This window comes from Drosophila takahashii, chromosome 3R (genome assembly GCF_030179915.1).
Source record: "Drosophila takahashii strain IR98-3 E-12201 chromosome 3R, DtakHiC1v2, whole genome shotgun sequence".
In the NCBI taxonomy this organism is placed as follows: Eukaryota; Metazoa; Arthropoda; class Insecta; order Diptera; family Drosophilidae; genus Drosophila; species Drosophila takahashii.
This window is the reverse complement of record NC_091681.1, coordinates 30,113,535-30,140,449: the sequence shown is the minus strand read 5'-3', so window position 1 is coordinate 30,140,449 and position 26,915 is coordinate 30,113,535. Positions and strand designations below refer to the sequence as shown.

The 26,915-nt window shown below is 41.5% G+C and overlaps 3 protein-coding genes across 4 annotated transcripts; 2 read left to right on the top strand and 1 right to left on the bottom strand.

The window, feature by feature from the left end:
* Nucleotides 1-13,853: 13,853 nt before the first annotated feature.
* On the bottom strand, nt 13,854-14,069 carry LOC108065304 (uncharacterized). The gene is given in 3 exon segments (XM_017153228.3): nt 13,854-13,892; nt 13,895-13,975; nt 13,977-14,069. Coding segments are annotated over 3 exon segments (213 nt in total).
* A 1,284-nt stretch (nt 14,070-15,353) lies between these two features.
* Nucleotides 15,354-19,248, top strand: stg (string). Its single transcript, XM_017153391.3, has 2 exons — nt 15,354-16,232; nt 17,111-19,248. The coding sequence occupies exons 1-2, from the start codon at nt 16,177-16,179 to the stop codon at nt 18,498-18,500; spliced, it is 1,446 nt and encodes a 481-aa protein (XP_017008880.2). The 5' UTR covers nt 15,354-16,176; the 3' UTR covers nt 18,501-19,248.
* A 1,557-nt stretch (nt 19,249-20,805) lies between these two features.
* Nucleotides 20,806-26,802, top strand: LOC108065368 (aminopeptidase Ey). 2 transcript variants are annotated; one of them, XM_017153333.3, is made up of 8 exons: nt 20,806-20,914; nt 23,119-23,596; nt 23,658-23,813; nt 23,874-24,288; nt 24,351-24,793; nt 24,857-25,406; nt 25,864-26,384; nt 26,442-26,802. In XM_017153333.3, exons 2-8 carry the CDS (start codon nt 23,127-23,129, stop codon nt 26,668-26,670), a joined length of 2,784 nt encoding a protein of 927 aa, XP_017008822.2. In that variant the 5' UTR covers nt 20,806-20,914; nt 23,119-23,126; the 3' UTR covers nt 26,671-26,802. The 2 variants fall into 2 exon arrangements, with proteins under 2 accessions (XP_017008822.2, XP_070073102.1); XM_070217001.1 differs by lacking the exon at nt 20,806-20,914 and adding an exon at nt 22,564-22,668.
* The last annotated feature ends 113 nt before the right edge of the window (nt 26,803-26,915 follow it).

The following is a 26,915-nucleotide window of genomic DNA, read 5'->3' as shown; positions in this document are numbered from 1 at the left end:
TTTCTGCCTTTCTAACCATCATTTTTATAGTTCTGCTCTTAAAAAATAATTTTTTTTACAAATTATTAAAGAGACGTAAAGCAGTCGATGGATTTTCTTTATGGTACGATTTTTTCTGTAGCAAAAAAAAGAGGAAAACACTTTAAAAATTGCTCAATTTTTACTCTCTGCTTTTTTGTCAGAAAAAAATTTCAACGACTCTTATTCGGGTTTGACGCAGATTAAATTTTTTTGTATTACCAATATAGTTACTTGAAATGCTTTTATTATTTTAATAATTTTAGATTATTACGTATACGCACAAAAATTTACCATGGTAAAATAATCAAACAAAGAAGGTTGTGAGTCGGGAGCAGTAGATCATTACATAATTGAATTTTATTTAAAATCCATTTATACTAAGTAAATATATAACCCATTGGTAAAAACAGAAAAATGGAGGCGCATTTACTTTTGTCCTTTTTTTTGTCCTTTTTTTAAATTTTTTGTCCTTTTTTTCCCTGTTTTTTGTGGCTTATCTGTCCTGTTTTTCAAGCTAAGCGATGGCAGCACTGGTATTAGCACCACCAGTACCAGCAAAAGTACCAATACCAGAAACAACCAGACGCAGCACCACCACCGATCGATCGACTACTAGTTTCCTTAAATCCCTAGAATATTGATGAGGCTTACTGTCTTGTGTGTTCAAATTAGGTATTCATGGTAGTTCTTACACAAATATTATAAAATGTGGAACCAGAAAGACTAGTAATCTATCTAGATCACACCTTAATATAACAATAGTTTAGAAAATCTTATAGTAATTTACTAAAAATAAAAATGCCCCATAACAATTCCCTTAGTTCCTTATAAATACCTCTCTATTCATCGGGTGAATTTACATTCCCTTACCGCCGACACCCAAAACTAACAAAATATTTTCAGGAGGGGACTCATGAAATTGGGTGGAGTAGTTCCAGAAAACATAGTGGGTGAGGAGTACGCACCAGAGGGAAGAAGACAGTTGCCGACATTTATGCGCCGACTCTGCTACATAAATAAATGAAACTGCCGGCGTGACAATGACCCCAAATGTAATTAATATGCTGCTGAAAATGCAGCGGTTCCGTTAGCGGAGCGAAGAATTCCGCGGGGAGGGCGGGGAGGTTGGTCGGATCGGATCGGATCGGGAAAGTCGGGGTGGAAATGCAATGAAATTATTCCGAGCACCGCATATGTGGGGCACTTATCTTGCAAATGTCTTAGGTTAGGGACAGCAAAGCAAACAGTTCGTTGAACTTCCTTAGAGCGTGCCATGAACACCCCGTATCTAGGGGCGATATAAAAAACAGACACAAACTTCCTCGAAATCTATTACACGAATAGGCAATAAGGCATTAGACAAACTATGACGAACTATATTTAGATTACGATATCCCAAGGAAGGGGAGCAACAACACAAAGAAGTGGGTTATAAGCCTACACAGAGAGAATTTTTCATGAACGGTGCACTTAAATTGAGAATTTTCTACTCAAAATAAAACCAAGTACTCACTTTAAGTACAAAGTACTTACTTTCAGTACCAATTTTTTAAATAAAATACCTTGGAATTGAGCCTTTTTAGAGATTTTTTTCTCAAAAAACGGGGACAAATAAGAGAGAAACAACATGGTGAAAGAAATAGGCTTCTTTTTTCAAAATTTGTCCACAAAATCAGTATTTCCTCAAATTGAGAATACAAATACTTAATTTGAGAACGTCAGTCTTCTTGCTTAATTTTCTCTGTGTACATTCCAACATTCCAGCATTTACAACATTTTTGTCGGGGAATTTGTAAATATTTGAATAACATTTCATTGCTGAAGGGAAAAATGAATAAAAAGGGTTTAGTCTATAAGGGAATAAATAGAATGTGGTTCTAAGTTGTACCTTCTACGAATATATTTGGACAAACTAAACAAATATTGTAGCCATATATAACTTTCGAGATTATACCAAGTTATTTCAAGTTGTTCAGGCAATTGAAGACTTGAAGAGAAAGGTTTTTTCATAATAAGCCCCAATTCTTTGCTTAAGATTAATAAACTAAGAAGATACAACCTTTAAGACCATTGACAATTTCTATATTTACCACCTTTATTCTTAGTTTCCCCCAAGTAATTAAAGAATATTTTACGGCTTATCTCACTATTGAAACCATATTTATGTTTATGCCCTTTAACGGAAAATCCAAATGCAAGCTGCTGCATTTGCATAGCTCACTATTATTTTCACCTTGTGCCCATTAAGTGTTTATGAAAATGGATCGAAACTCGGGAGCAGGTCGATAATTCCAAATTAAGCTCAATTATGCTAAACAAGAGTTCAATTGGCGGGGATCCAACCCCTGTGGATATATCCACTTTCAGTTTACTCCAGCCCCCGCCAATCGAACTCATTAGCCAGCAATACTCAATCCAATTGATGGTAAGAACCGAAGAGCATTGGTAGGCCATTAAGGCATTTGCTTTGGCTGGGGGATAGTATTTAATACTTGGAGCAGGAGACCCCTTTTAGCTAGGGATCACTTACCGAATTTGTCGCCCTGCGATAAGGTCGCTGGCACCTAGAAAACATCGGTCCGCAGTCCGCTCATTAAAACCGCACAAAATATGGGACAGATGTTTGGTAACGAAAGGTTCTTGGCTTGCGCCGAGGAAAACACAAATTGAAGGTGTCAGGCTGACTCTGACGCGAAGGAGGAAGGAGTGGGATCGAAGGAGTCGAAGGAGTCGTGAGGGTGAGTCGAAGGAGGAGGACGAAGGAGCGGCAAAGCCGGCTGCCAGGACCTCATTATTCGCTGCATTTGCTCCTCGATCCGCTTGGCTCGGCCGTGTTACACTTATTTGGCCTCCTCCTTCAAGACACGAAAACCCCGCGCACTTTGGCACGAGCTACGATCAGCTGTGGACTTCAGGGGGATGAAACGCAGCGTTCTTCCAGGTGGCGGCGTCTAGCTTCGTCCTGCCAAGGACCTACTACACTGAGCCAAAAAATGTGGGCTTATAAATTTGTTATTAAAGATTTTTAAAGAGTCAGTTCATTAAGTTTTAATATAAACTCATTTATTTTAAAATGCTTAATTATATATAACACTTGTATCACCAATATTTAACAGTTTTTAAATAAATATTAAACTAATACAAATATTTTATTAGTAAAACAAAATGTTTTTCTTTTTAATAACAATATCTTATTCCATGAATTATTCAATCATTTGTTAAAAATTTTTTTTTAATTATATATATTATGTTATTTAAAAACACCTTTAAAATATTAATTATTTTATCTGCTTTCTTAATTATCTGTTCTTTCTTCTTTTTTTAGAAAATCGTTTACATTTTACCAAATATTTTCTCAGTGTAGCCCTAGCCACCCCTAAGACGTCTTGACGACTGTCTTGAGCATTGGAAATTGTGCAAAATCGATTACAATGATTGCATTTTGGAGACGGAAGAAGCCGGCGATCGGCTTCGGGGATGGAAGCTGCTGCCCATAGCTATGTAATATCCACACAATGGGCCGATGTGCGCCGGAAGAATAATGGCATAAACATTGGGTCCTTTTGTCCTGGCTGAGGAAGGGGAACTGCAAGATGTGCGCCAGGAGCCCGGTGCTGCACTGATTTTCCTTGGCCGTCCATTGTGCGATGCATTGTTGATTTCTTGATTCCATTTCTTCCTCAAAAAGATTTTTGCACACACAGCCGCTCTTGGTGACATTGCGCAATGATTACCGTTGTGCGCAGCTAATGTCCTGCCAGTAATTTATATGATTTTTGGATTTTCGGAGGGAGCCGAGTGTTTCCTTGCCTCGTGCCGATTATTTTTGGATAGATGGCCCGGTGTGCCCGACAATGTCCTGTGCGTTTCTCTGTGGTCAGTTGCTTGCCGTTCTATTGCACAAATTTGACTATTGTCCTGGCATAGCGACGATATCAAAAAGAGTGGACCATACCCAGCTGCGATTTCGAGATTGTTTGGACGGGGAAACAGAGCTTTTGCAGCTGTCGATATTGAAAGAGGGTGCCGATCAATTGGCAAGGCATTAAGTACGACTCAAGTACAATTTTCTATACATTGAAAATTATATTTATTGGTGTATAAGTGATTCTAACGATTTTAACGTATAATATTATTATTTAGAATAACTCTGAGTCACTGCGGTTTTTTAATTCATTTTATTCATAAGCGATCAAAAATAATAAGGGATTATCTTCATATTCTGTGGTCAGACGAATATCAAAAAGCATAGACTGTACCCAGCTGTTACATTGTGCTTGGCCAACAGGGTGCATAAAGCTTTTGCAGCTGCCTCTAATGCTGCTGATGTACCGCCCTGATTTATGTCACCCATGTAATCAACGCACTGATTAAGCTGCACACGGTCGTTGACTCCGCAAGGACTCAGGACTCTGGATTCGAGTGCAGCTGCCGCCCGTAGGAGCAGCATCACCAGCGGTGGAGTGGAAAAGCAAATCAAAATCAGAGCCAGGACTACAGAGCTATAGAGGAGTACAGAGCTGCAGGACTATGACTATGGGACTATCATCAACCGCCGCCAGCATGATACTGCACCTGCCTGTTTACAACTTACAACGGGAACGTGCCATATCCTGGGGGTTGGCAACCACCCCAAAAAAGCAGCACCACCACCGATTAAACACTGAACAGAAAATCGGTGAAAAAGATTGTATATCCGAAATAGTCAACCTTTTATGAAAATTTCAGGATTTCTAAAACAATTTTAAGTCGAATGCGGAAAACATTGGATAAAACTATATGATATCATTTTCTAGAACCATAATAATGAAGTATTTAATTAATTTTAAAACTTGCAACCATTTTTGGTAATTTTTTAAACAAATTATTTCTTTAATTTTTGAAGCTATGCCAAGATGTTTAACTGATGCCCAATTTCCCGAATGGCATTCCAATTTTCAACATATTTTTGTAAGAGATTTTTCTTTCAGTGCAACGCCTGGCACCAGCGATGCCACCCTCTCGCGCAGGCTCAGCCGTTGGATTCACACGCGCATTATCCTGGCGCTGGTTTTGCGCACTGTACCAGGATAACGACGCCGCCACCACCATCAGTATCAGCACTACCACCCGTACCACCACCCGTAGCACCATTAACATTGCCACCACCACCATGCAGGATCAATTAAAGGACTCGAGCCGTGCGGAAATGGCGTTCACTTGTTTTCATTTTCCAGCCCGGGGGTGAACGCTTCCCATTTCGCGTACAGGACTTCCCAACGCACGTGCGTCCTGATTTCGATTCTCGATTCTGAAGCTGAAGCTGATCCACAATCCAGATCCTGCTACGCCTGCGCCACACTTTCGCGCATTTTGAACTGACAAAGGGATCTGCTGGCGCATACACACCCTCTACACATTCTGAGTTTGATATCCTGATGCCGGCCCTCTAACAATGCCACATTAATGCAAATACAATCGCACATCCTTTCGATCCTCGGCTTTCAAAAGGGACCATGCATATTAACAATAATATATTTTGTCGAGAATAAATACATTTCATGCGGGACAAATAGAAGAGTTCAGCACGGCTTGTATTGAGGAAAATGCCGCGTAGAACGTGCCCGTCGATTTCCATGGCAATTTGCGATGAAAATTGTATCCGGCACACGTGCCAAATTGTAAGGATTCTTCGAAAATGCAGATCACGGTCTACGGGTTTGTTTATTTTTGTGGGCGTGAGGTGAAACGCGGCAAATTACGTACTTAAATTGAGAAATTCTGTGCAGGCAAAACGGAAGGAAGGATTGGTGATTATGATTTAAGGATGGGAAATATTTTACATAAATTAAAGAAATATAAAATGCAAGGAAAGAACATAAAACTAATACAAAGAAAGTGCTTACAATATAATTTCATTGTGGATTTTATACAGCAAATATATAAATATAAAATATTGAAATGCCAAAAATAACTAATATTTTATTTCATTGAAATAAGTCAATCTCACGATTCATTGATCTAATCATATTTTAATCTTATGCAAGGCATTCAAAGACCCCATATATCTCCCTTTTCAAATATGATACCCACAGAATGCCCAAGCCGAAGCACTCGCTGAGCAATCAAGACACAGAACTATGCACACATGACTCTTTGCAGATTATAGATACATGCGAAGATATCTCTTTATATCGGACCCCAAAGACACACCAAAAGGCGAGTCGCAATCCCAGACATGCCATGCAAACGAAGTTATTTTTGTAGAAATTCAAACCTGCAGTGAGTGAATTATGAGCCAGGGCTGTCAAGGCTATATGGACTTGGAATTGGACTTGGACTTGTGCTGATGCTCGGCAAGCGACACACACACGCTGGGAATTCTCAGTTCGGTTCGGATCTGGGAACGGGGTATGGGTATAGGTATAATACCCCATACGATACATAGGTGTGATCGCGGGAGGAAGGGAACACCTTACGCCGAATGCACGGAACAGGTTGCAGCTACGGGCCCTGAGATCCGATCCGATCCGAACAATAGGTAGACAAACTCACGTACCCAAAAATCAGCGGTGTTGTTGTGGCTGTCTTCTCGTTCTTCTAACATTTTTGAAATCTGCGCAATCTGCTTTGGTATGCACGGACCGGGGGACCTGTCAATAAGGTTTCCCATCCAGCGATGCCAATTTGGGTGATTTATATCCAAATAATTATGAAAGAATAAGTTATGTACCAATAATGCTCAAAAACTTTGGAAAGAAAATCCTATTTTTCGAAGAAAATATACAAATTAAAAAAAAAAATTGAACAAAATTCTGTCAAAACCATAAAATGTCAATTTTTGTTGTTTAATCTTAAATAAACTCAGTTTATAACCTACTTTGATATTAGCATATTTAAATACTAATAAAAATCTAAGAAATTACACATTAGCATATTTTAATATTAATAAAAATGTTAGAAATTACATGAAAATCACTTATTCGTTTAAAATATTTTAATGTTAATTTCTAGCTATTTTTCAGATTATTTTAGCTAGTTTTTGAAATCAAAGCAAGCCAACACCATGAGCATCTTCAGGTGGCTCAGGTTGCTGCTGATGATGATGATGTTTGAGTTGATCATCGGCAATGACTAGGAAATATTGCCTTTCCTAAGAAGGATTTGTGTCAGCAAACGTGACTCGAAATACCAAGTTCCGAATGTGTGTATGTGTATTTGATTGCTGATCCCTTTGTGCGTGCCCATTGTTTGAATAGTTAATTATGGGCTGGATCGGCGGACACTCCTTTCAGAAGGCCGTAAACCCTCAAAACAAGAAGAAAATCTTTTCCCGCTCTCAGTGGCAGCTCAGATTGTTTTGCCGCCACAAGCATTTTTAACCATAATTTGGGAATTATTTTTAAAATTTTTTCGAATTTTCATCTACATAGTGAGTGGGCGGGGGGCGGCCGTGGGCGTGGCTGCATTGACAACTGCTGACAATGACTTCATTTGTGTGCCAAACGGCAGGCGCTGACAAGTATCAAAAAAAAAAGAAAAAAACTAAGAAAAGATGACAAGACGAACACCCGAAATTCTGTTTTGCAGATTAATATTGCACACATATGGCGAGGATGGTTAGGATCTGTTGATGGATCGATGGAGTGTACTTGTCGAGGAATTCATAAACGTCATGTGCCCATTGTCTGGGCCACAATGTGCTGAATGTGTGCAATTACAGATATTCCGGCAAAAGATTGCAGTCCAACAATCCATGCGATGAGCATGTGATTGCACTTGTAACGCCTTCATATTCTGGATGAAAAATCTTGAGGTTCCGTTGGCGGTTTTTCCTCTGAGAGATGATTGCTCACTCATCGGATAATCCTGAGGTCCAAGGAAGGTATTTCCACTATCAGTTATTGATCACTCAATTTGTTCATTAGGTTTTCCAGAAATCCTTCAATGGATACATTCGGTATAAACTGTTAGGTATTTATTTTTATAAGAGATTTGTAATCGGAGATCACTTTTAAGCCCCTTTAAGGCAAAAATGTTCTTAAATTTCATTCAATTATATGTATAATGGGTTTAAAATCTACATATATTCCAGTTCCCTAGGATTAGCAAAATAAATATATATTTTCCCTAAAAACTGCCAATGATTTTTGGTCACGATAGGTAATAACTTAAAATATTTTATTTGAATCATTATTTAAGTCTTTGAAAAATGGCACGCACTTTTCCCATGAACTTCTTGAAAGGAAGGGCAAATTCAGAATCCCAGGCCACAGAGGAGATTCCCAATTGATCTCTTTTCCTTCCCAGAAGATCAACTTTCTAATGCAACCCCCTCGCTAACCCCTGCACCACCTCACACCACCCAACCGAAAAACCACTGGAAACTGCATAGGGACAGGAGGCGATTGCAAATTGACATGGACCATTTGCTGATGTCTTCGGGGCGATCGGGATCTTGAAGTTTTCCGAAACGAAACTCATCCCACGGCAGCGGGGGTAAAATGCACCCATGTCACATAAATAAAATTTGTATATGCGATTAAATTTGAAATTCGAATCGTAATGCATCTCAAGGTGAGCAGGGGAAAGGTGCTGTCAGTCAGCGAAGGAAAAAGGAGACAGTCCTTCGATCGCTCGAATCTCGAAACCCTCCCTCCGCCTGGAATTTTGGTTTTTTGGGGTGGAGGGAAACGTGATAGACAAAATCTTGTCATAACTTTGATGTTGTTAGTAAAACAATGCAATTGGCCGTCCTGCTGCTGAGACTTGCTTTCTGGCTTTCCTGCTTTTTCCCTCCTTGCCTTCTTGCCCCTTCCAAGGCGAACGAGGTGTCCTGATCCCAGGACCCATCCTATCCCATCCTATCCTGTCCTGTCTGGGAATGGAAATGGTGCGAAATGGGTGCAGCTGCCTGAGGGAAATACCGCTTTCTGATTATGCAACAACCACGAGCACATCGATGTCGTCTAATGTGCTGTGTAATTCGGCGAGACATTGAAAAATCACTGGACCAGGACATGCTTAAGATCATTTTTTTGACTGATTTCCCCGTCGTGTCATGGGGAATTTGTCAAAAGTCCGACTATTTCCGAGAACCACAAGAACTGCGCATTAGGCAACATGAAAAAAAAAGATGAAGATCAAGATCAGCTTTCTCGAGTGGATCCAGAGATGCCCAAAACTTCTCCTCCAAACCCTCCCTCCCTCCCTCATCATCTTATCCCATATTCATTGTCCCAGATCTGAACTGGCCAAAGAAAAAGGGGAAAAACAAATCGCCGATGCTAAAGGGTTGGGCCAAATGTGTTGAAGGCTGCGCCGCTTTCGAGTTTGTAACGCGATAAGATCGGCTCACATCAATCTCGGGAATATAATGTTATCCCTAAGAACGTTAATCAATTAATTACATGCTGTGCATACATGTAGGGATCGGGGTAAAAAGGATTCGCCACCGGCCAACGCAACCCTCTATATCCTTTTTCTTGATTAATTTCCGACATTTCCCAAGGCTATCTGGAAATTGGCTTGGTCCGGGAAATTAGCTTGACCAGTGGTCAGTTCGTGGGCCAGTCGCGTGGCTGATATTAATATACAAATAAAATATTGACCATCATCAAAGGGGTGAGCAATAGATCACAAGCCGGGGGGTTTATTGTTATAGCCAGGGATTTTAAGATCAAGAAATCAATGCCGACGATAGGGTTTTATATCATTGGGATGAAATATTTGATTGGTCAGGCACTACATTAACTTTTATTATTATTATATCTCCGCTTTAATTAACATAAATCCTACAAATGGGACCTGACTTTATCGGAAATCGCAAATCGCAAGATTGCATCATTGGTCCCCCAAGGCAATCATAACTTATACAAAACTCTTATCTTGCCGCTTGGCGACAAGGTTACTGTGGATGCTATTTTAAGAACCCCTATATCTGGGCCACATAGCCGGAGATTTGCGCGCCAAAAAGTCGAGGCACTTGAGAAGTCATCCGAGGCTCGTAAAAAACCGAGAGAAAGGAATGATCCCAAATGATCCTGCTGTGTGGGAACCAAATCGGTCCGATTGCATGTGACAAGAACAACAGTATTTTTGCACTGACCGTCGGACATTTGTAGGGAAGGACATTTGCCGCACGGCCAGGAGATCAAAACTGTTTCATTGTGTGGCACTTGTTTTAGTTGTGTTGTTGCACACATTGTGACCCAAATTGCTTTTTGGCGAAAACAAAACCGTGCGGAGTGGGAAGAAAGGAACGACCATGTGCCGGGTCCTGAATAAATGACCATCCACTTGACCGGGACAAAGGAACGGCCGCTGCTACTATTCAAATTATATAGAAAATTGCCAGTAAAACACAAACTAATTGTGTGTTTGCCAATATATATCGAGCTAGCCAAAAGCCGGGAGGGGGTGCTGTGGGAAACCTTGCCAATGAAAAATAGATATCATTGGAGTTACCGAAGAACGAGGAGGCCTGGGAAACTCAAGTGGCACTCAGCGTGTGCTCTTTGATGGGGTCTCATCGCTTGGCTTTTCTCTCGCCTGGCAGCAATGTGGCAGGCAGATGAGCCCTATTCGGATTCCAATCTAATCTTTATTTTCGCATCACCCCGAACTGGCCTGGAAACCCCAATATGTGCGACAGGCATATCAAAATCGAATTGAAATGCGCGCAACTCATAAAAATATTCAAATAAACATAAAAGTTGGAATGGTTTTTAATGATCGAAGTTTGGATACCCTTGGGCGGTAAAGCTATAATAGATTCACAAAATTATTTTAAAATATATTTTAACAGATATTCTTGTTTCTTTATTCATATTTTAAAGGTATGTTTATGTTTAGTTCAATATTATTTCTAGATTTTTTTGGCAAAACTCTGTAAAAAATTATGATACCCCCTCCAAAGAGCATGAAATTCATGTGCCATATCTAAGCATGTCAAGAACATTGTTCGCTTATTAGAGGAGCGCGAACAGCGAATGTATGTTGATCTACATACGGAACTCCCCGCATTCCCCACTCACCGATGTTGCCACACAATAATAACTTTTGTTGAACCGCCCAGCCGTTAAAAATATATACGGAGAGCGACGGAACAGAGGAATAACGTTGATTAGTACTTCCTGAGGCTGCTGTATAGTTCAGATACGAGCGCCATAACTTTCATATCATTCAACAATGCTATAAAAAACATTTGCATAGAGCTGTGCCAACAAACAAACAACTGCATCATCGGAACTTGGGGAGAAAACCCAGCTTATCAGGGACCCAAGTGTTCCTAAAGCCCTAGGAAAATTTTTCAGATCCATATCATTTATTTAACAATTGTTAAACATATTTTTGGATAGTGCTTTATCATAGGAATAGCTTTATAAATATTTGAATTTATGAAAAAGCAACAAAGGGACATTGGAAAATATGTTGGTGATGCATTATAATATTTATATGCTTAGGATGCAGTTGAAACCCATTTTATAGGGATCGTTAAAGATTTTTATAGTCTTCCTTTGCAGAGGCTAACGATTCTTAAAGCCCACCAAGCTTAAACCCAGCAATCAAGTCCCCCGCCTTCCTGTTCATTACGGTAACTTCCTTTCCCACAAATCACATGATGACACAACACCCACCCATGGAGATCCCGGCCAGATCCCATTCAGCACTAATGGACAATTGATTTCCTCTTTTTCAGCTTTCTTTCACATTTAAACTCTGAACCCGGCAATTGATTGTCCGGGAGAGAGCTTCATTCCACGGACAATGGAGACCGCCCGAACGAATATATAGTATATGGGTGTGCGTTCTCTAACATCGAAATGAATTGCTTATTTTGACATTTATTAAAGCTTTAAATAAAATTTATGCAGAGAATCAATTAGTGGGGCAAGACCATAAAGGCAAAGTGAGATGAAAAATGAAAAATTAAAGAGGAACGACACGCAACAGCGGAAAGTCAAGTAACGAAATGTATCTCGAAGATACAATATTTCTCACAATCAGTTTGTAGACGAGAAAAACGAACAGAATGCGACTAAAAAAATACATATAACAAAAAGGCAAAAAGACAACAACTGCAAGAAATCACGGTCAGAGAAGAAGGCAGCGAAAGATAAACAGAATACAGATCGATCGAACTCCTCGCTCGCCCCCTCTCTTTCCCACCGAAACGAGTCCTGCACACAAGAATACGCACACTAGTACGAAAAAGGTTTTGGCGCAAAAACAAAAAATCCAAGTATATTCCCTGCTCTTCACCTACTTCTTTGGCAGCGCTGCACTTCTCCGCTTCTCTTTCTCCCGAGAAATCTCAGCACCGCGCCTCCTTCGTCCTTCTGCCTGCCCCCACCCCCTCTATGCTCTCCCTCTCTCTCTCTGTTTCTCAGCTCGTGTTAAGGAATTTGCGCGGGCATGTTGTGAACGCTCCTTCTTATCCTTCCCCCCACTCTCTTTCCCCTTCACACACACTGGCTCACGCAGCAGGACTAATTTGGTTTCCCTGCTGTTTATATCCTTCGCTCCTGATCAGCTGATCGAACATATGAGAGAGGGAACCGCTATCCCTGTCTAACTGTTCTTCGTCCTGTGCCCATGGGTATTTCGGTTCTAATCAGTATCTGTGTGCGGTTCTTTCTTCTGCTCTTCTTTGCCCACCTTATGTACTAGGACGAGATTTCCCCTGTCCACACCTTTACCCCTGAGATTTGTTCATATTTAGTAGGGGGAAGAGTAGGGGAAATGTCTATCTAAAAGGTATTTTTTGGGGCAGTACTTTTATGACATAATCAGTAGGGAAATTCAATTAAATATGTATCTAATTAGCGATATATTTGACAAAAATATGTATCTTAAAGACTCACTAGGTTTTTGGTTGATTTTGTCTGGAAAAGGAATACATATATGTAGTTAGTATGCGTGTATTGATGATCCTTATTATAATTGACCGTAAAATAAAGTTTAAGTATGAAAAAGGTAATTCATATGTATCTCTCACCTTCATAGACATCCAATCTTTGGCTCCTCTTTGCGCCTTCTTCTAATTGCATTGCATTGTCTGCCATACACACACATATTGGGAAAAAAGGGGACCGCCCAGCCTTTAACCCATTCCTGCCCACCGCACCACCCTTAACCCTTTTGCCAGTGATTTGCGAAATGCGCGCGCGCGCGCAAAAGTATCTCAAACGCTTTTTTTCGCACACTTCACAGGCTTTTTAATACACAGACGAACTAAAAAAAAACCGATGCTCAAAGCTCACTTCTTGGAATTTCGATTTACAATTTAGCTCTTCACTTTTTGTTGGTCCTGTGTGGTTTTATTTTTTTTTGGTTTTTCAGGTCCCCCCGCTATTGTTGTGCTCCATTCACATTGTTGCTGCAATTTCTTTCTCCGCAGCCTATTCTCATTCTTTATCAAATTTACCCACACACATGTGTGTGTGCCAAACAGGCGGGTGTGTGAGTGTGCTTTTTGCATACGTTTTTGATTTCTCCGTTTTGCCCTTTTTCTGTTCTCCGATTCTGGGGAGGCTGGCGATATCACGGTGGTATCTGAAATCCATAATTCCAAAAACTATGATTGGGCAGGGTAAAAAATACGGATAAGAACAGTACAAAATATATCTATGATAACACTATAATAATCTGAATTTTTATAAGCGTAAGTAAAACACGTGGCCTTAAGGGTAAATTACTAACTTGATCACTACCAAAACAACATAACACGTGGGGCCTAAAAAATAGAGGTTTGATATACCCATAATATAGAATTTCAGTCCCCAAACTACAGTGGTTTTTGATTTACCAGACAGAAACTGAAATTTTGAACCACTGTTTTGCACGGCTCACTATGAATGAGATCGGGTCGAAGCTTTTTCTTTCTTTTTCCCCCTATGCGCTTTTTTAACTTGTTCAAAACCACTTTATGATTTCTGCGTCCTTTTTTGTTGTTTTTTGTTGCCCTGTTTGTTGGTTGTTTTCCATAAAGATGATCCTCTCGGCTCTTCCTGCAGCAACAACAAAAGCTCGCCAAAGGAATTCAGCGGAATGAAACCGTAGCTCATTTGTTGGTTTGGGCAATGGTCCATCAAAAAATCATTTACGTTTGGCAAAGTTTGAAGTAATGTGAATGATATTGGATGGTCTCACTTGGCTGTCTCTGTTCTGTTTGCCGGAGATTTTACAAAAACACACTTGGACTGCAGCCCATGGGTGTTCGTACCCCCACAAAATCCCCTTGGATCCACTGAAATGACTCCCGCAGGGCCTCGGCGCATATGTAACTCGATTTCTGCTTTAACTTTGCCGCGATTGCACACAAACACAGAGCTACAGGCGAACTTCAGTAAGGCAAACTTATCATAACCCTATCGTTGATATTTAACACACTGTATGAGTTTATCTAGTATTCATGATAATATTACCTAGCACGTGTTTTTTGGTATTCAAGTTCCAAAGGGAAAACTGCATTAAATGAACAGTAATCTGGTACTCACTTTTATAAACTAACTAACTAACTTTTATAATAAGGTTTTTGTTAGAAAAACTTACCCATTTAATTACCGCAGTTCGTTTTTTATGATTTCCCCTGTAAATGGGATCTCCGGCTGGAAGCTTTGCTCATTTAACGACATTGGCGTCTACTTATCATATCGTTGATATTTAACACACTGGATGAGTTTATCTAGTATTCATGATATGATTACCTAGCACGTGTTTTTTGGTATTCAAGTTCCAAAGGGAAAACTGCATTAAATGAACAGTAATCTGGTACTCACTTTTATAAACTAACTAACTAACTTTTATAAAAAGTTTTTGTTAGAAAAACTTACCCATTTAATTACCGCAGTTCGTTTTTTATGATTTCCCCTGTAAATGGGATCTCCGGCTGGAAGCTTTGCTCATTTAACGACATTGGCGTCTACGTCTGCAGAACACAAAGGAGCCACGCCCCCTCCACAGCCGCCCCATCCCGCCGGTGCGGCGATCATATGACTGCGGCCACTACCTGCTGATTTTTTCTTGCTTCCCAGGAGGTGAGGGGGCCTCGGGGGGTTTGCGGGAGACCAGGAATGCGTGGATCTCACATTATTACCTGCAAACGACACAATCGATGCCGCCTTGAAATTCTGCTTAAAGATTCGCGCGATGCGATTCTTCAGCTTCCTCCTCGCCCCTTTTTCTCCTCGCCCGTCGAGGGCTCCACTATTTTCACATGTGTTCGCGTCTTCGGCTCCAATTCTGGGGACTTCGGCTCCACTTCGGCACCACGCGTCTGTGTATAAAAGCTCGCGCGCCAAAATCAGAGGCCTCCATAGAGCTGGCGACCACCAAGGCGCCTGCTTCTGCTCGATTCTCGGGATATTCTCGGGTTGGCAAGGAAAGGGGAAATGCAGGGGAAGGATTTTTGGGTTCTACCTGTTGCAGAGAGATCGCTCCACACAGCAGCGGCAGCAGCAGAGATTTCAAATTCCCTATTATCCCGACTCCGATTTTCCAATTTTCCCTTTTCACCGTACCTATTTCCCTTGCTTTTGCACATGGGTCTTAGTCTCACACTCTAACGCGCCGTTATGTGCTGGCTCTCCCCGTCTCCCTCTGCCGCCTATTTCTTGGGAATGGAATCAAAGAACCGAAGGAAGGAGCAAGAACTAAGAAAAAAAAGGCGCCCTGCAACAACAAAACACTAACTAACTCGCTCGCTCCCGCATCAGCTGTGCGCGCTCTCCCGCTCGCGCTCTCGCGATCCTCGGCCGGGGTGCAGTTATAAAAACCAGCTGCTCGGAGAGGAGCAGCACATTCGTTCACCGTTCGTCGTCGAGTCAACAGCTCTCCTTGTTCTGCCTTTCGGTTCCTCGTTCGGTGGCTTGAGATTGTGCGGTTAAAATTGTTAACAGAAACCCTCGCACAACCACACACCAAAAAAACATGCTCAAACGGACACATTAACAAAACACCAACTAAATCAACTACAATGCAATACTAGCCAAAAACCAAGGACTACCATCCAAAATTCTCATCAAACCAACAACTGTAAATGAGTGAAGAGTGACCAAGAATAAATTGTGTTTTAGCAATTTTTCGGCTACCACAAAAAAAAACAACTCGCTGCGAAATCAAAATCTTCAGTTTTTCGAAACGCCCAACACAACACACACAAAAACCAACAAAATGCTGTGGGAAACAATCGTGGAGGAAACCAACTGCAGCATGGATTGCAATATCAGGTAATTATACCGCCCAAGGATTAGCAAAACTATTTTGCACCAGGAATACCAGTTAAAAATACTCGATGAAAAGTGCAAGTTCAAGAACAACAGCGAAAAAAAAAGATTAAAAAAAGACGGGGCCAACAAAAGTAAGAGTTTTTTATCACGCTCGGCACGTTTACTTTTTGCCCGATTTTTTGGCGCTCAGCTGTTGTTGTTGTTCGCTTGCCGTTTTTCATTCATTAAACCGGCTTCCGCGAGGCTCCAAAAAAAAGAAACAACAAAAAGCCCCACAGAAAAAATTAGTTTTGTCCGTCAGTCAGTCATTTTTTCTTTTCCCCCGTGTTCTTTGCGGTTCTTTGTGCTGTTTTTTATTATCGCTGCGCTTGCGTGACGTGTGACCCAAAAGTCGGGCTGAAAAGCAGATGCAACGAAAAGCAAAAGGGAATTCCGTTTGGAGTACCGCAAATGTGCACGAGAGTCAAGAAGAAGAAGAAGCAGTAGGGTTCCCTGACTTTTAATGAAGAATTCTAAGCGGTGGCAAGCCCTTAAAAATACCTAAAATTTCTTAAAATTTCAATTTTAAATTGCTCAGTTCCTATCCTAAAAATTTTAGGCAGTTTTCCAAATTGAATTTCACAATTTCTGTAAAATTTCCAGTTTAGCTCCCTCTCACCCATTTACAACAACCCCTCTGTCTGTGTATTTTTTTCGGGTATTTTTGTTGTTTTTACACCACCAACGCCACCACCACCACCACCAGTTTGTCAGTATTTTTAGCTGGGTTTAATGACCCGCTCTTTCGAGAGTTTAGGGAAGCAAAACCAGCTCTCTTTCTCGTTTCTCGATTCCGAACAGTTGACTAATCCTCCCCCTCTCTTCATTTGCTCTTTCAGTAACACCAGCAACTCCAGTAATATCAACAAAATGAGTGGATCTCGTCGTGCTCGCCGTTCCCTGGAACTGATGAGCATGGACCAGGAGGAGCTGTCGTTCTACGACGACGACTCTGCGCCCCAGGATCAGCAGCGATCGGCCAGTCCGGAACTGATGGGTCTGCTCTCGCCGGAGGGTTCGCCCCAGCGCTTCCAGATCGTCCGCCAGCCCAAGAACCTGCCCGCAGTGGGCGGTTCCAGCGAAGTCTCAACCCACACACCGGCTCGCAGCTTCCGCATCTTCAACAGCCTGTCCTCCACCTGCTCCATGGAATCGTCGATGGACGATGAGTACCTGGAGCTGTTCGAAATGGAGTCGCAGAGCCAACAGACCGCCCTGGGCTTTCCCAGCGGACTGAACTCGCTGATCAGTGGCCAGATCAAGGAGCAGCCGGCGGCCAAATCGCCAGCTGGCCTATCCATGCGCCGCCCGTCGGTGAGGCGATGCCTCAGCATGACGGAGAGCAACACCAGCAGCAGCAGCGCCACCCCACCACCAAAGACCCCAGAGACTGTCCGGGATTGCTTCAAGCGCCCAGAACCCCCAGCATCGGCCAGCTGCTCGCCCATTCAGAGCAAACGTCACCGTTGCGCCGCCGTTGAGAAGGAGAACTGCCCTGCACCCGTGACGACGACCAGCAGCACCAGCCACCCGCCTCCGCTGAGGAAGTGCATGTCGCTGAACGATGCCGAGATCATGTCCGCCCTGGCCCGCTCCGAGAACCGCAACGAGCCCGAGTTGATCGGGGACTTCAGCAAGGCCTATGCCCTGCCCCTGATGGAGGGACGTCATCGGGATCTGAAGAGCATCTCCAGCGAGACAGTGGCTCGCCTGCTGCAGGGCGAATTCAGCGATGAGGTGGCCAGCTACCGGATCATCGACTGCCGCTACCCGTACGAATTCGAGGGCGGCCACATCGAGGGAGCCAAGAATCTGTACACCACCGAGCAGATCCTCGAGGAGTTCCTCACCGTCCAACAGACTGAGCTGCAGCAGCAGCAGAACGCCGAATCGGGACCCAAGCGCAACATTATCATCTTCCACTGCGAGTTCTCCTCGGAGCGTGGACCCAAAATGTCCCGCTTCCTGAGGAACTTGGATCGCGAGCGGAACACCAATGCCTATCCGGCGCTGCACTATCCCGAGATCTATCTGCTGCACAACGGCTACAAGGAGTTCTTCGAGTCGCATGTGGAGCACTGCGAGCCACATGCCTACCGCACCATGTTGGACCCCGCCTACAACGAGGCCTACCGCCACTTCCGTGCCAAGTCCAAGTCCTGGAATGGCGATGGTCTGGGCGGAGCCACCGGGCGACTCAAGAAGTCGCGCTCCCGACTGATGCTGTAGGATGATCGTTATCTTAATTTGGGTGTTATCGTATTGTATATATATGTAGACGTATAGGGGTATTTATTTCACGCTGCTTTTAAGTTGATTTTTGTTGATTTTCATTTGTTAATCCGTAGACACTAAGTTTCTCGCAGACACACCCACTCGCTCTCTCATTCATACAAAACAGACAATTTCATTTTCATTTGGAATTCAACGCTTTTGTTTAGTTATTATTGTTTTTATGGATTCGGCTTTAGTTCAATTATTTAAGCACTCTAGTTCAAATTTTAAAGATAACCAATCGAACAAGCAAACAAAAAATGTGCATTATAATCTAAAACACGTGAGGAACACTGTCATTTAAATTTAAGAGGCCGATCCCCAAATCAGACCCCTTATTCATTTGTAGATGATAAGCAGAACAAAATGGCTAAAAACAAAACAAAAAAAAACACAAAAATATCATAAAAAACACGCTCATCGATTACATCCACATCCATCTAAATGTTTAAGAACGATTATTTAAGAGTTGAAAGTTGAAAACTTCTGCTAGGTACAATTTACGCTTATTATTTGTTTATTTTTATGTAATCTGTAACCGAACAACCCCCGAAACGCAAATGCATACAAGAAAAACAAATATTTTACCATGTAATGATTATTATTTAAGCAAAGCTTATTTTTGCATCAAAAAAGGCAATATTATTGAACAAAGACCATCAATTTTAAATATACTTAATACACGACTAAAAAAGAACTGAAATTACTGGCATTTTTATCTCTGAATGGCGGCAAAAGCGCAATAAAGGCGGGATTTTGGGACTCTAATGGTTTTCCACGAATTACCACTTTGAATTTGGCGCGCAATGCGAGCAGTTGAAAATACGAAAGCCAGAGGGCGCTAAATTCGTATAAAAGGGAGTATAACAGAGTCGACTTTTTCCCTCACTGTTATACAATAAGTTTGCTGCTGTTTTTGCTTTAAATTAGAGATGGACACGTGATGCATATTCGTAGTGGTCGAAACACGAAACCGAAATTTATATTTATATTCCTAAGAAGCAAATAGTTTGACTACTTAGCTCTGAAGTTACATTTATTATATTATTACCTTTTATTAAGTTTGTTATTTATTTTAACAATTTTTTTGTGTTACTATAAGTAATAATAATAATAACATCATATTAAGTTTTAAGTCGTTAGAAAAGATAGAAGTTTAGCTTTTTGGCATTTTTAATTTATTTAATTGACTTATTTATATAAATTAAAAGCATTGCTACAAATTTCCTAGATCAGCTTAACCTAATTTATTTATGTTGAGCCCCTCCCATTTTTTTCAATTATTAAATCAGTTAAGCATAAGCTGATTACTTTTTTTGGTTTTGCTTATATTTGATTCCCGTCCACACCCATTTAGCTTTCTTTTCCCCTCCTTTAAACTTTCAGAACATACATAAATCCCAAAAAATGTGTGGATAAAAGCCAAACGCGGTTTGTGGCTAAAAAAAGCTATAAAATTAAATTAAAATTAAATCTTAAAAACAAATTTAAATACAAAGTGATATTATGTAAAATCTTGATTAAAGCAAACCAAAGTAACTTTAAATATATAAACTAAGAAAAGATTATAAAGAACAAAGAGGAGAATAAAAAAGCTATGTACATTAATATGCATACGAAATGAAGAGAAAAAGCTATAATATCAAGGACTAGAAATTATAGTTATTTTAAAAATCGTTCTTTGCCAAGGGGTTAACCCCCCAAAGCCCCCTCCTGTGTGCCTTCATGCTGTGTCTGTATATCTGTCTGTCTGCACTTTGGTTTGTTATGGTTTGTTTTTGCCACTTTTCAAGCCTTCCTATCTGCGGAACTTACGCCCCGGGGGGCTTCCAAAAACGAGGGACCTGCGTGGGTGGGTGAACTCTAGGGTCGAGTGCCTGAAGTGCCTTTGGCATACGAAATAGAAAGAAATGGGTTAATCAGCGCAATTAAGGTCAAAAACACGTAGTGACATCTCTTTGCCATGTGTGTGTGCAATGTGAATCAAAATTGCGCATACGCCGGGTAAGCCCTGCCATTATTTCATTGCAATCTCCCGCTGTGTTTTTCGTGTGGGTCACACATGTGCTATTTACTTTTTTTTTGTGCCTCCCTTTTTACTACATATGCTCTATGATAAACAAAAAAAAAAAAATAAAGAATCTCGGCTTCTCTGCGCCGACGCCAAAGCAGCGATTCAATCTCTAAGCCGTCGACGTTTCACTGCTCTCCGGTTTTTTCCACCATTTGTATGGGTGAGCGGTGTAACCACGGACTATAAGATAAAAGCGACGCGCTCAGTAAACTTTAGATTCGCGTCGACCGTCGAACAGGTCGCATTCGCTCCTCGTCCTCCTGAGTGTTTTCCTGCTTTTCTGGCTCTAGAAACGGTTGGTTTTTAGAATCTTTGTGTGTCAAGCACCTCAAGAGTGCAACTTGAAAAGAATCGCGGCCAAAAAATAAACGCCAAATAGCCCCAAAATCACGGGACAGTAACAAGACACACAAAAAAAACACAGAAAAAAGAATAAAGTGATACAAGTGTGTTAAGAACACAGTTACGAAAAAAAGCATACCCAAAATTAAGAGAAAACAAGTTTCAAGTGCTGGACTGTGCACCATAAATTATCACTTGGCAAAACGCATTAAAATTACGCCAAAACTTCTCGCTGTAAATGTTTATATAAACACAATTTATCACTTGGAGAAACAAGTAACCTTCTGTAAAAACATTACACAAATTAAAAATACTTTTTAAATTAGTGATGAAAATATCAAAATAAAATAGTTTACGTTTAATAAGCAAACAAAATTACAGCGGGTGTCAAAATAATGAGGCTACATTTGAGACCTTATGGCTTTTTTAAGATACATTCATTTATTAAATATCTTAATACTTACTTGTAATTTAAATACTCTTAAATACTTAAAAAGAATAACACTTAAAATACTTAAAAAATAATATTTCCTTAAAGGCCAGGATTTGAATGCTACTATTTTGGCCGCTATTGTATATATTCCCAGTTCGATTTAAAGGGATCAATTGAGAAGTCAATGTCACGGCAGCACGTGTTTGACATTTATGGGAAATCATAACAAGTTATTAAGTGCGTTTAACTCAATTTGCAGTGGACACTTTTATTGTCTGTCAATAAGGAAATTTATTTGCATATTTTTAACAATTTCCTGGCTGTTATCATCAGTAAAAATATAAATTCAGTGAACTTTTTTAATTAATAAAATATTTTAAACTGATTCGATTTCAATTTAAATTTTGTGAATATTTAATGGTAATTTCTAAAATTTCACCTATTTCTGTTCTCATCTGTGTGGGACCCAGTTAATATTCTGTTACCATTCCTTCATATGTATATGCTAATCTTTGAGGTTCATTGTCCCCCTTTTACATTTATTCATATGCAACCAAATAACCAAGAAAGTCGAACCTATAAAGAACAACTTTTGCATAATTAAGAATGAAAAGCAGAGAAGCGCAGAAAAAAAAACCAGCAGGCATTGCAATCTGGTTTATCCAGTATAAGAAATGTATGCAAGTTTCCTTTTTATTTTCTTGGGAGGTTCTTGGTAAGACTTGATCTAGGATAAGAAAATTGATGGCTTTTGCAAGTTACTTAATTCTACATTATGAAGCTTTGTGGGTTTTTTTGTGTAGCTCCGGAGATTTATATTCATTTGAAAGGGGAGTAAAATCCACAAGTACTTAAAGTTTGAAAATAAATTAGTTAAACATAAACAGAGAATATAGTCTTACAAACAAACGGAAGGCGTGGGAAAGTAGTTGACTAAAAACTAACTTGGATGACAGCTCCATTATTTAGAGACACACCTAGGCTTAAAAAAAAACAAATAGGTATTGTCCGTTTATTTTAGTACTTGTAGTAAATATTTAAAATATGATGTTTATAGCATTTGAACCAACAGAAAAGTTCCCATAAATTCTTGTATGCAAGCAACGGGATAATATTTTCTCTTCAAGTCAGCTGATCAACTATAAATATTTCGATAATTTGCAGTACCCCTGGTACCCTGTACTATATATATTTAACTACATCAGGTAGCCGGCGCTTAAAGCTGGATTGTGAGAAGAGTCTCAATCGGGTTTCATTGGCCCAGACCTTAATACGTGAGCGGCATAACGAGCCAAAATAAACACTGGCAAAGAAAACATAATAAATAAAACAATTTGCATTAATTTGAAGTAAATCAGCGAAACCGCATAAGTAGCAAAAAGTGCGGTTTGATTTATACAGTAGACATCAGTCAACCATTCCACCCGCTCATTGTTGTTTTTATAATTGTTTTTTTTATTTTATACAAATAAATTGTTAATTATTAATTGGATGAGAGAAAGTTTAGCCAAATAACAAGTGAATTAAAATTGAAATAATAATAATGAAGAATTTTAATAATAGGCTTGGGACTCAAATCGGAAATCGTATTTATATTAAAGCCCATTTTATGTCGAGCGATATCCACTGTTGCGATTTGCCAAAGTGATTTAGTTAATTGCTTCAGTTTGCTCTGCCTGAACGCCCCGCTAACAAATGTTTTTTTTTTCCTCTTTTTCGCACAGAATCGGTCATGAAGTGGTTTCTGTTGTTCGTGGTGGCCCTTGGCCTGGGATTGGCCACGGCCGACTCCGATTCCACCTACAACTACTATCGTCTGCCCACTTCGCTGCGCCCCCAGAAGTACAACCTACGCATCCTGACCCTGCTGGAGAACCCGGAGGACCTTCGCTTTTCGGGTTCCGTCAAGATTCTGATTGAAGCTCTGGAGAACACCAGGAACATAACGTTGCACTCGAAGAACCTGACCATCGATGAGTCCCAGATAACTCTTCGCCAAGTCAGCGGAGAGGGAAAGAAGGATAACTGTGTGTCCTCCACGTCGGTGAATCCCACCCACGACTTCTATATCCTCAATACCTGTCAGGAACTTTTGGCCGGCAATGTCTACGAACTGTATATGCCCTTTACCGCCGATTTGAACCGACAACTGGAGGGTTACTACCGCAGTTCCTACAAGGATCCCGTAGCCAATGTTACCAAGTGGGTTTTTTATCTTCTAAATATGTAAGAAAAGGGTAATAATGGTAATGCCTTGTTTCAGATGGATCTCCGTCACCCAGTTTGAGCCAGCCTCTGCTAGATTGGCCTTCCCTTGCTTCGATGAGCCCGATTTCAAGGCTCCTTTTGTTGTGACTTTGGGATATCATAAGAAATACACGGGTCTTAGCAATATGCCCGTCAAGGAAACCAAGCCACAGTAAGTTAAATATATATGATTTGATATAAGATTTGATATAAATGAACTTATCTCTTTCAGTGAAACCCTTGCCGACTACATTTGGTGCGAGTTCCAGGAGTCCGTACCCATGTCCACCTACCTGATTGCCTATTCCGTCAACGACTTCTCCCACAAACCCTCGACTCTGCCAAATAGCGCTCTCTTCCGCACTTGGGCCAGACCCAATGCCATCGATCAGTGCGATTATGCCGCCGAATTCGGACCTAAAGTTCTGCAATACTACGAGCAGTTCTTCGGCATCAAATTCCCGCTTCCGAAGATTGATCAGATTGCGGTGCCCGATTTCAGTGCCGGTGCCATGGAGAACTGGGGTCTGGTGACCTACAGGGAGATCGCTCTGCTCTACTCGGCAGCCCATTCCTCGCTGGCGGACAAACAGAGGGTGGCCAGTGTGGTGGCCCATGAGTTGGCCCATCAGTGGTTCGGAAATCTGGTAATGAAAGGGATTCCTCGTAAAGTATTAGATTTATTATTACAAGTGTTCTTCCTAAACAGGTCACCATGAAGTGGTGGACTGACCTCTGGCTCAACGAGGGATTCGCCACTTATGTGGCCAGCTTGGGTGTGGAGAACATCAATCCGGAGTGGCGTTCCATGGAACAGGAGTCGCTGTCCAACTTGCTGACCATTTTCCGCCGCGATGCTTTGGAGAGCAGCCATCCCATCTCGAGACCCATTCAAATGGTATCGGAGATCTCCGAGAGCTTCGATCAAATCTCCTACCAAAAGGGTTCGACAGTGCTGCGCATGATGCATTTGTTCCTGGGCGAGGAGTCCTTCCGCTCGGGTCTGCAGTCCTACCTGCAGCAGTACTCCTATAAGAATGCCGAGCAGGATAATCTCTGGGAATCGCTTACCCAGGCGGCCCACAAGTATCGGGCTCTACCGAAGAGCTATGACATTAAGAGCATCATGGACTCGTGGACTTTGCAAACGGGGTAGGATTTTAATAGAATTGGGTACCTCAAACTTGTACTTCATAAAGTTTATTATATTTTCAGTTACCCCGTGATCAATGTGACCCGCGACTACGCTGCCAGGACAGCCAAGCTCAACCAGGAGCGCTACTTGCTGAACACCCAGATATCCCGAGCTCATCGCGGTGGCTGCTGGTGGGTTCCCTTGAGCTACACCACCCAGTCGGTGCAGGACTTCAATAACACCACACCTAAGGCTTGGATGGAGTGCGGCAAGAATGGCGAGAGTCTGCCCAAGACCATTCAGGATCTGCCGGGAGCCGATCAGTGGGTGATCTTCAACACCCAATTGTCGACACTGTACAAGGTCAACTACGATGCTCAGAACTGGAAACTGCTGATCGAGACCTTGACCACTGGCGATTTCGAGCGCATTCATGTGATCAACCGGGCGCAGCTGATCGATGATGCCTTGTATTTGGCCTGGACCGGGGAACAGGACTACGAGATCGCCATGAGATTGATCGAGTATCTGCAGCGGGAGCGAGAGTATCTGCCCTGGAAGTCGGCCTTCGAGAATCTGAAGCGAGTGGGCCGCATTGTCCGTCAGACGCCCGACTTTGAGTTCTTCAAGGTAGGTTCAGCTTCTTCCTTAAACGTATCCGAAGGACTTTCTACAACTTGCCTCTCGGTATAACCACATTCTCATTTGTATTTCGAAACGAACCTTTCAAAATTGCTCACAACTAACACCATCCACTCACTACACTTGCCATGGGTAACCAACGAAAAGTTGTTCTTTGTCGTAAGTCTGAGAGTGTCGTAAAAAATCGAGTAAGAATCATGTGGTCGGGTAGATCGACCTTAAGATACCCGGCACTTGAAAAAAAGGGGATAAAAAGAAGTGGAACTTATAGATTCATTTTAGTAAATTAAGAATATAATAATATTTCTATAGATCCTATAAGAAATTAATTAAAATTAAAATAAGACGAGTGCCGGGTATGTAAACTTGATTGAGAAACCTTTTAAATGTTTTTTGACTATTGTACTTACCGATGATCTTTCTTTTTTCAAAACCCATTATCCAGCGCTACATGAAGAAGCTGATCTTCCCGATCTATGAACACCTGAATGGCATCAACGACACTTTCAGCTCGATTCAGCAGCAGGATCAGGTTCTCTTGAAGACCATGGTGGTCAATTGGGCGTGCCAGTACCAGGTGGCGGATTGTGTGCCCCAGGCATTGGCCTATTATCGCAACTGGAGGTTGGAGGCTAATCCCGATGAGAAGAACCCGGTGCCGATTAATGTGCGTAGCACCGTTTACTGCACTTCGATTAAACATGGATCCGACTCTGATTGGGAGTTCTTGTGGACGCGTTACAAGAAATCGAATGTGGCCGCCGAAAAGCGAACCATTCTGACGGCTTTGGGTTGTTCGAGGGAGGTTTGGTTGCTGCAGAGGTATTTGGAGCTGACCTTTGACCCCAAGGAGGCCATCCGCAAGCAGGACTCGATGTGGGCCTTCCAGGCGGTCGCCTTCAACGAGGTGGGCTTCCTGCTGGCAAAGAAGTATTTCATGGATAACGTTGACTTTATCTACAAGTTGTAAGTTTGGCAGTTTATAAATTCGGGAATGCTTAGCGAGAGATTATTGTTTTCCAGCTACCATCCGCTCACCAAGGACATGTCACGCCTTCTGTCACCGCTTTCCGAGCAGGTCATCACAATGAGCGACTTCAATGAGTTCAAGGACTTCGTCAACAACTCCCGGCAGTCGCTCAAGGGTCTGGAGCAGGCCATCCAGCAGACACTGGAGATAATGCTCACCAATGTGCAGTGGAAGGAGCGCAACTATCACCAGATGTCCCGCTCCATCCAGCAGCTCCTCTAGATTTTACCCAGTCCAGTCTCTCATCAGCTCATTAAGGAAAGAATCTCTTGATTTCAGCAGGAATATTATGAATGTTTAATGTCTCTTAAATAAACTATTTAATACTCTAGTATTATTCGTGTATCTCAAGAACGAAGAGTTTTGCATTTCTCAATGGGTAAGGGAAAATGAATGTTTTCCTCTTTCTACTTTTAAATAAAGTAGCTCAACGAGCCGTTAAAATATTATTTAAGACAAATTCGAAA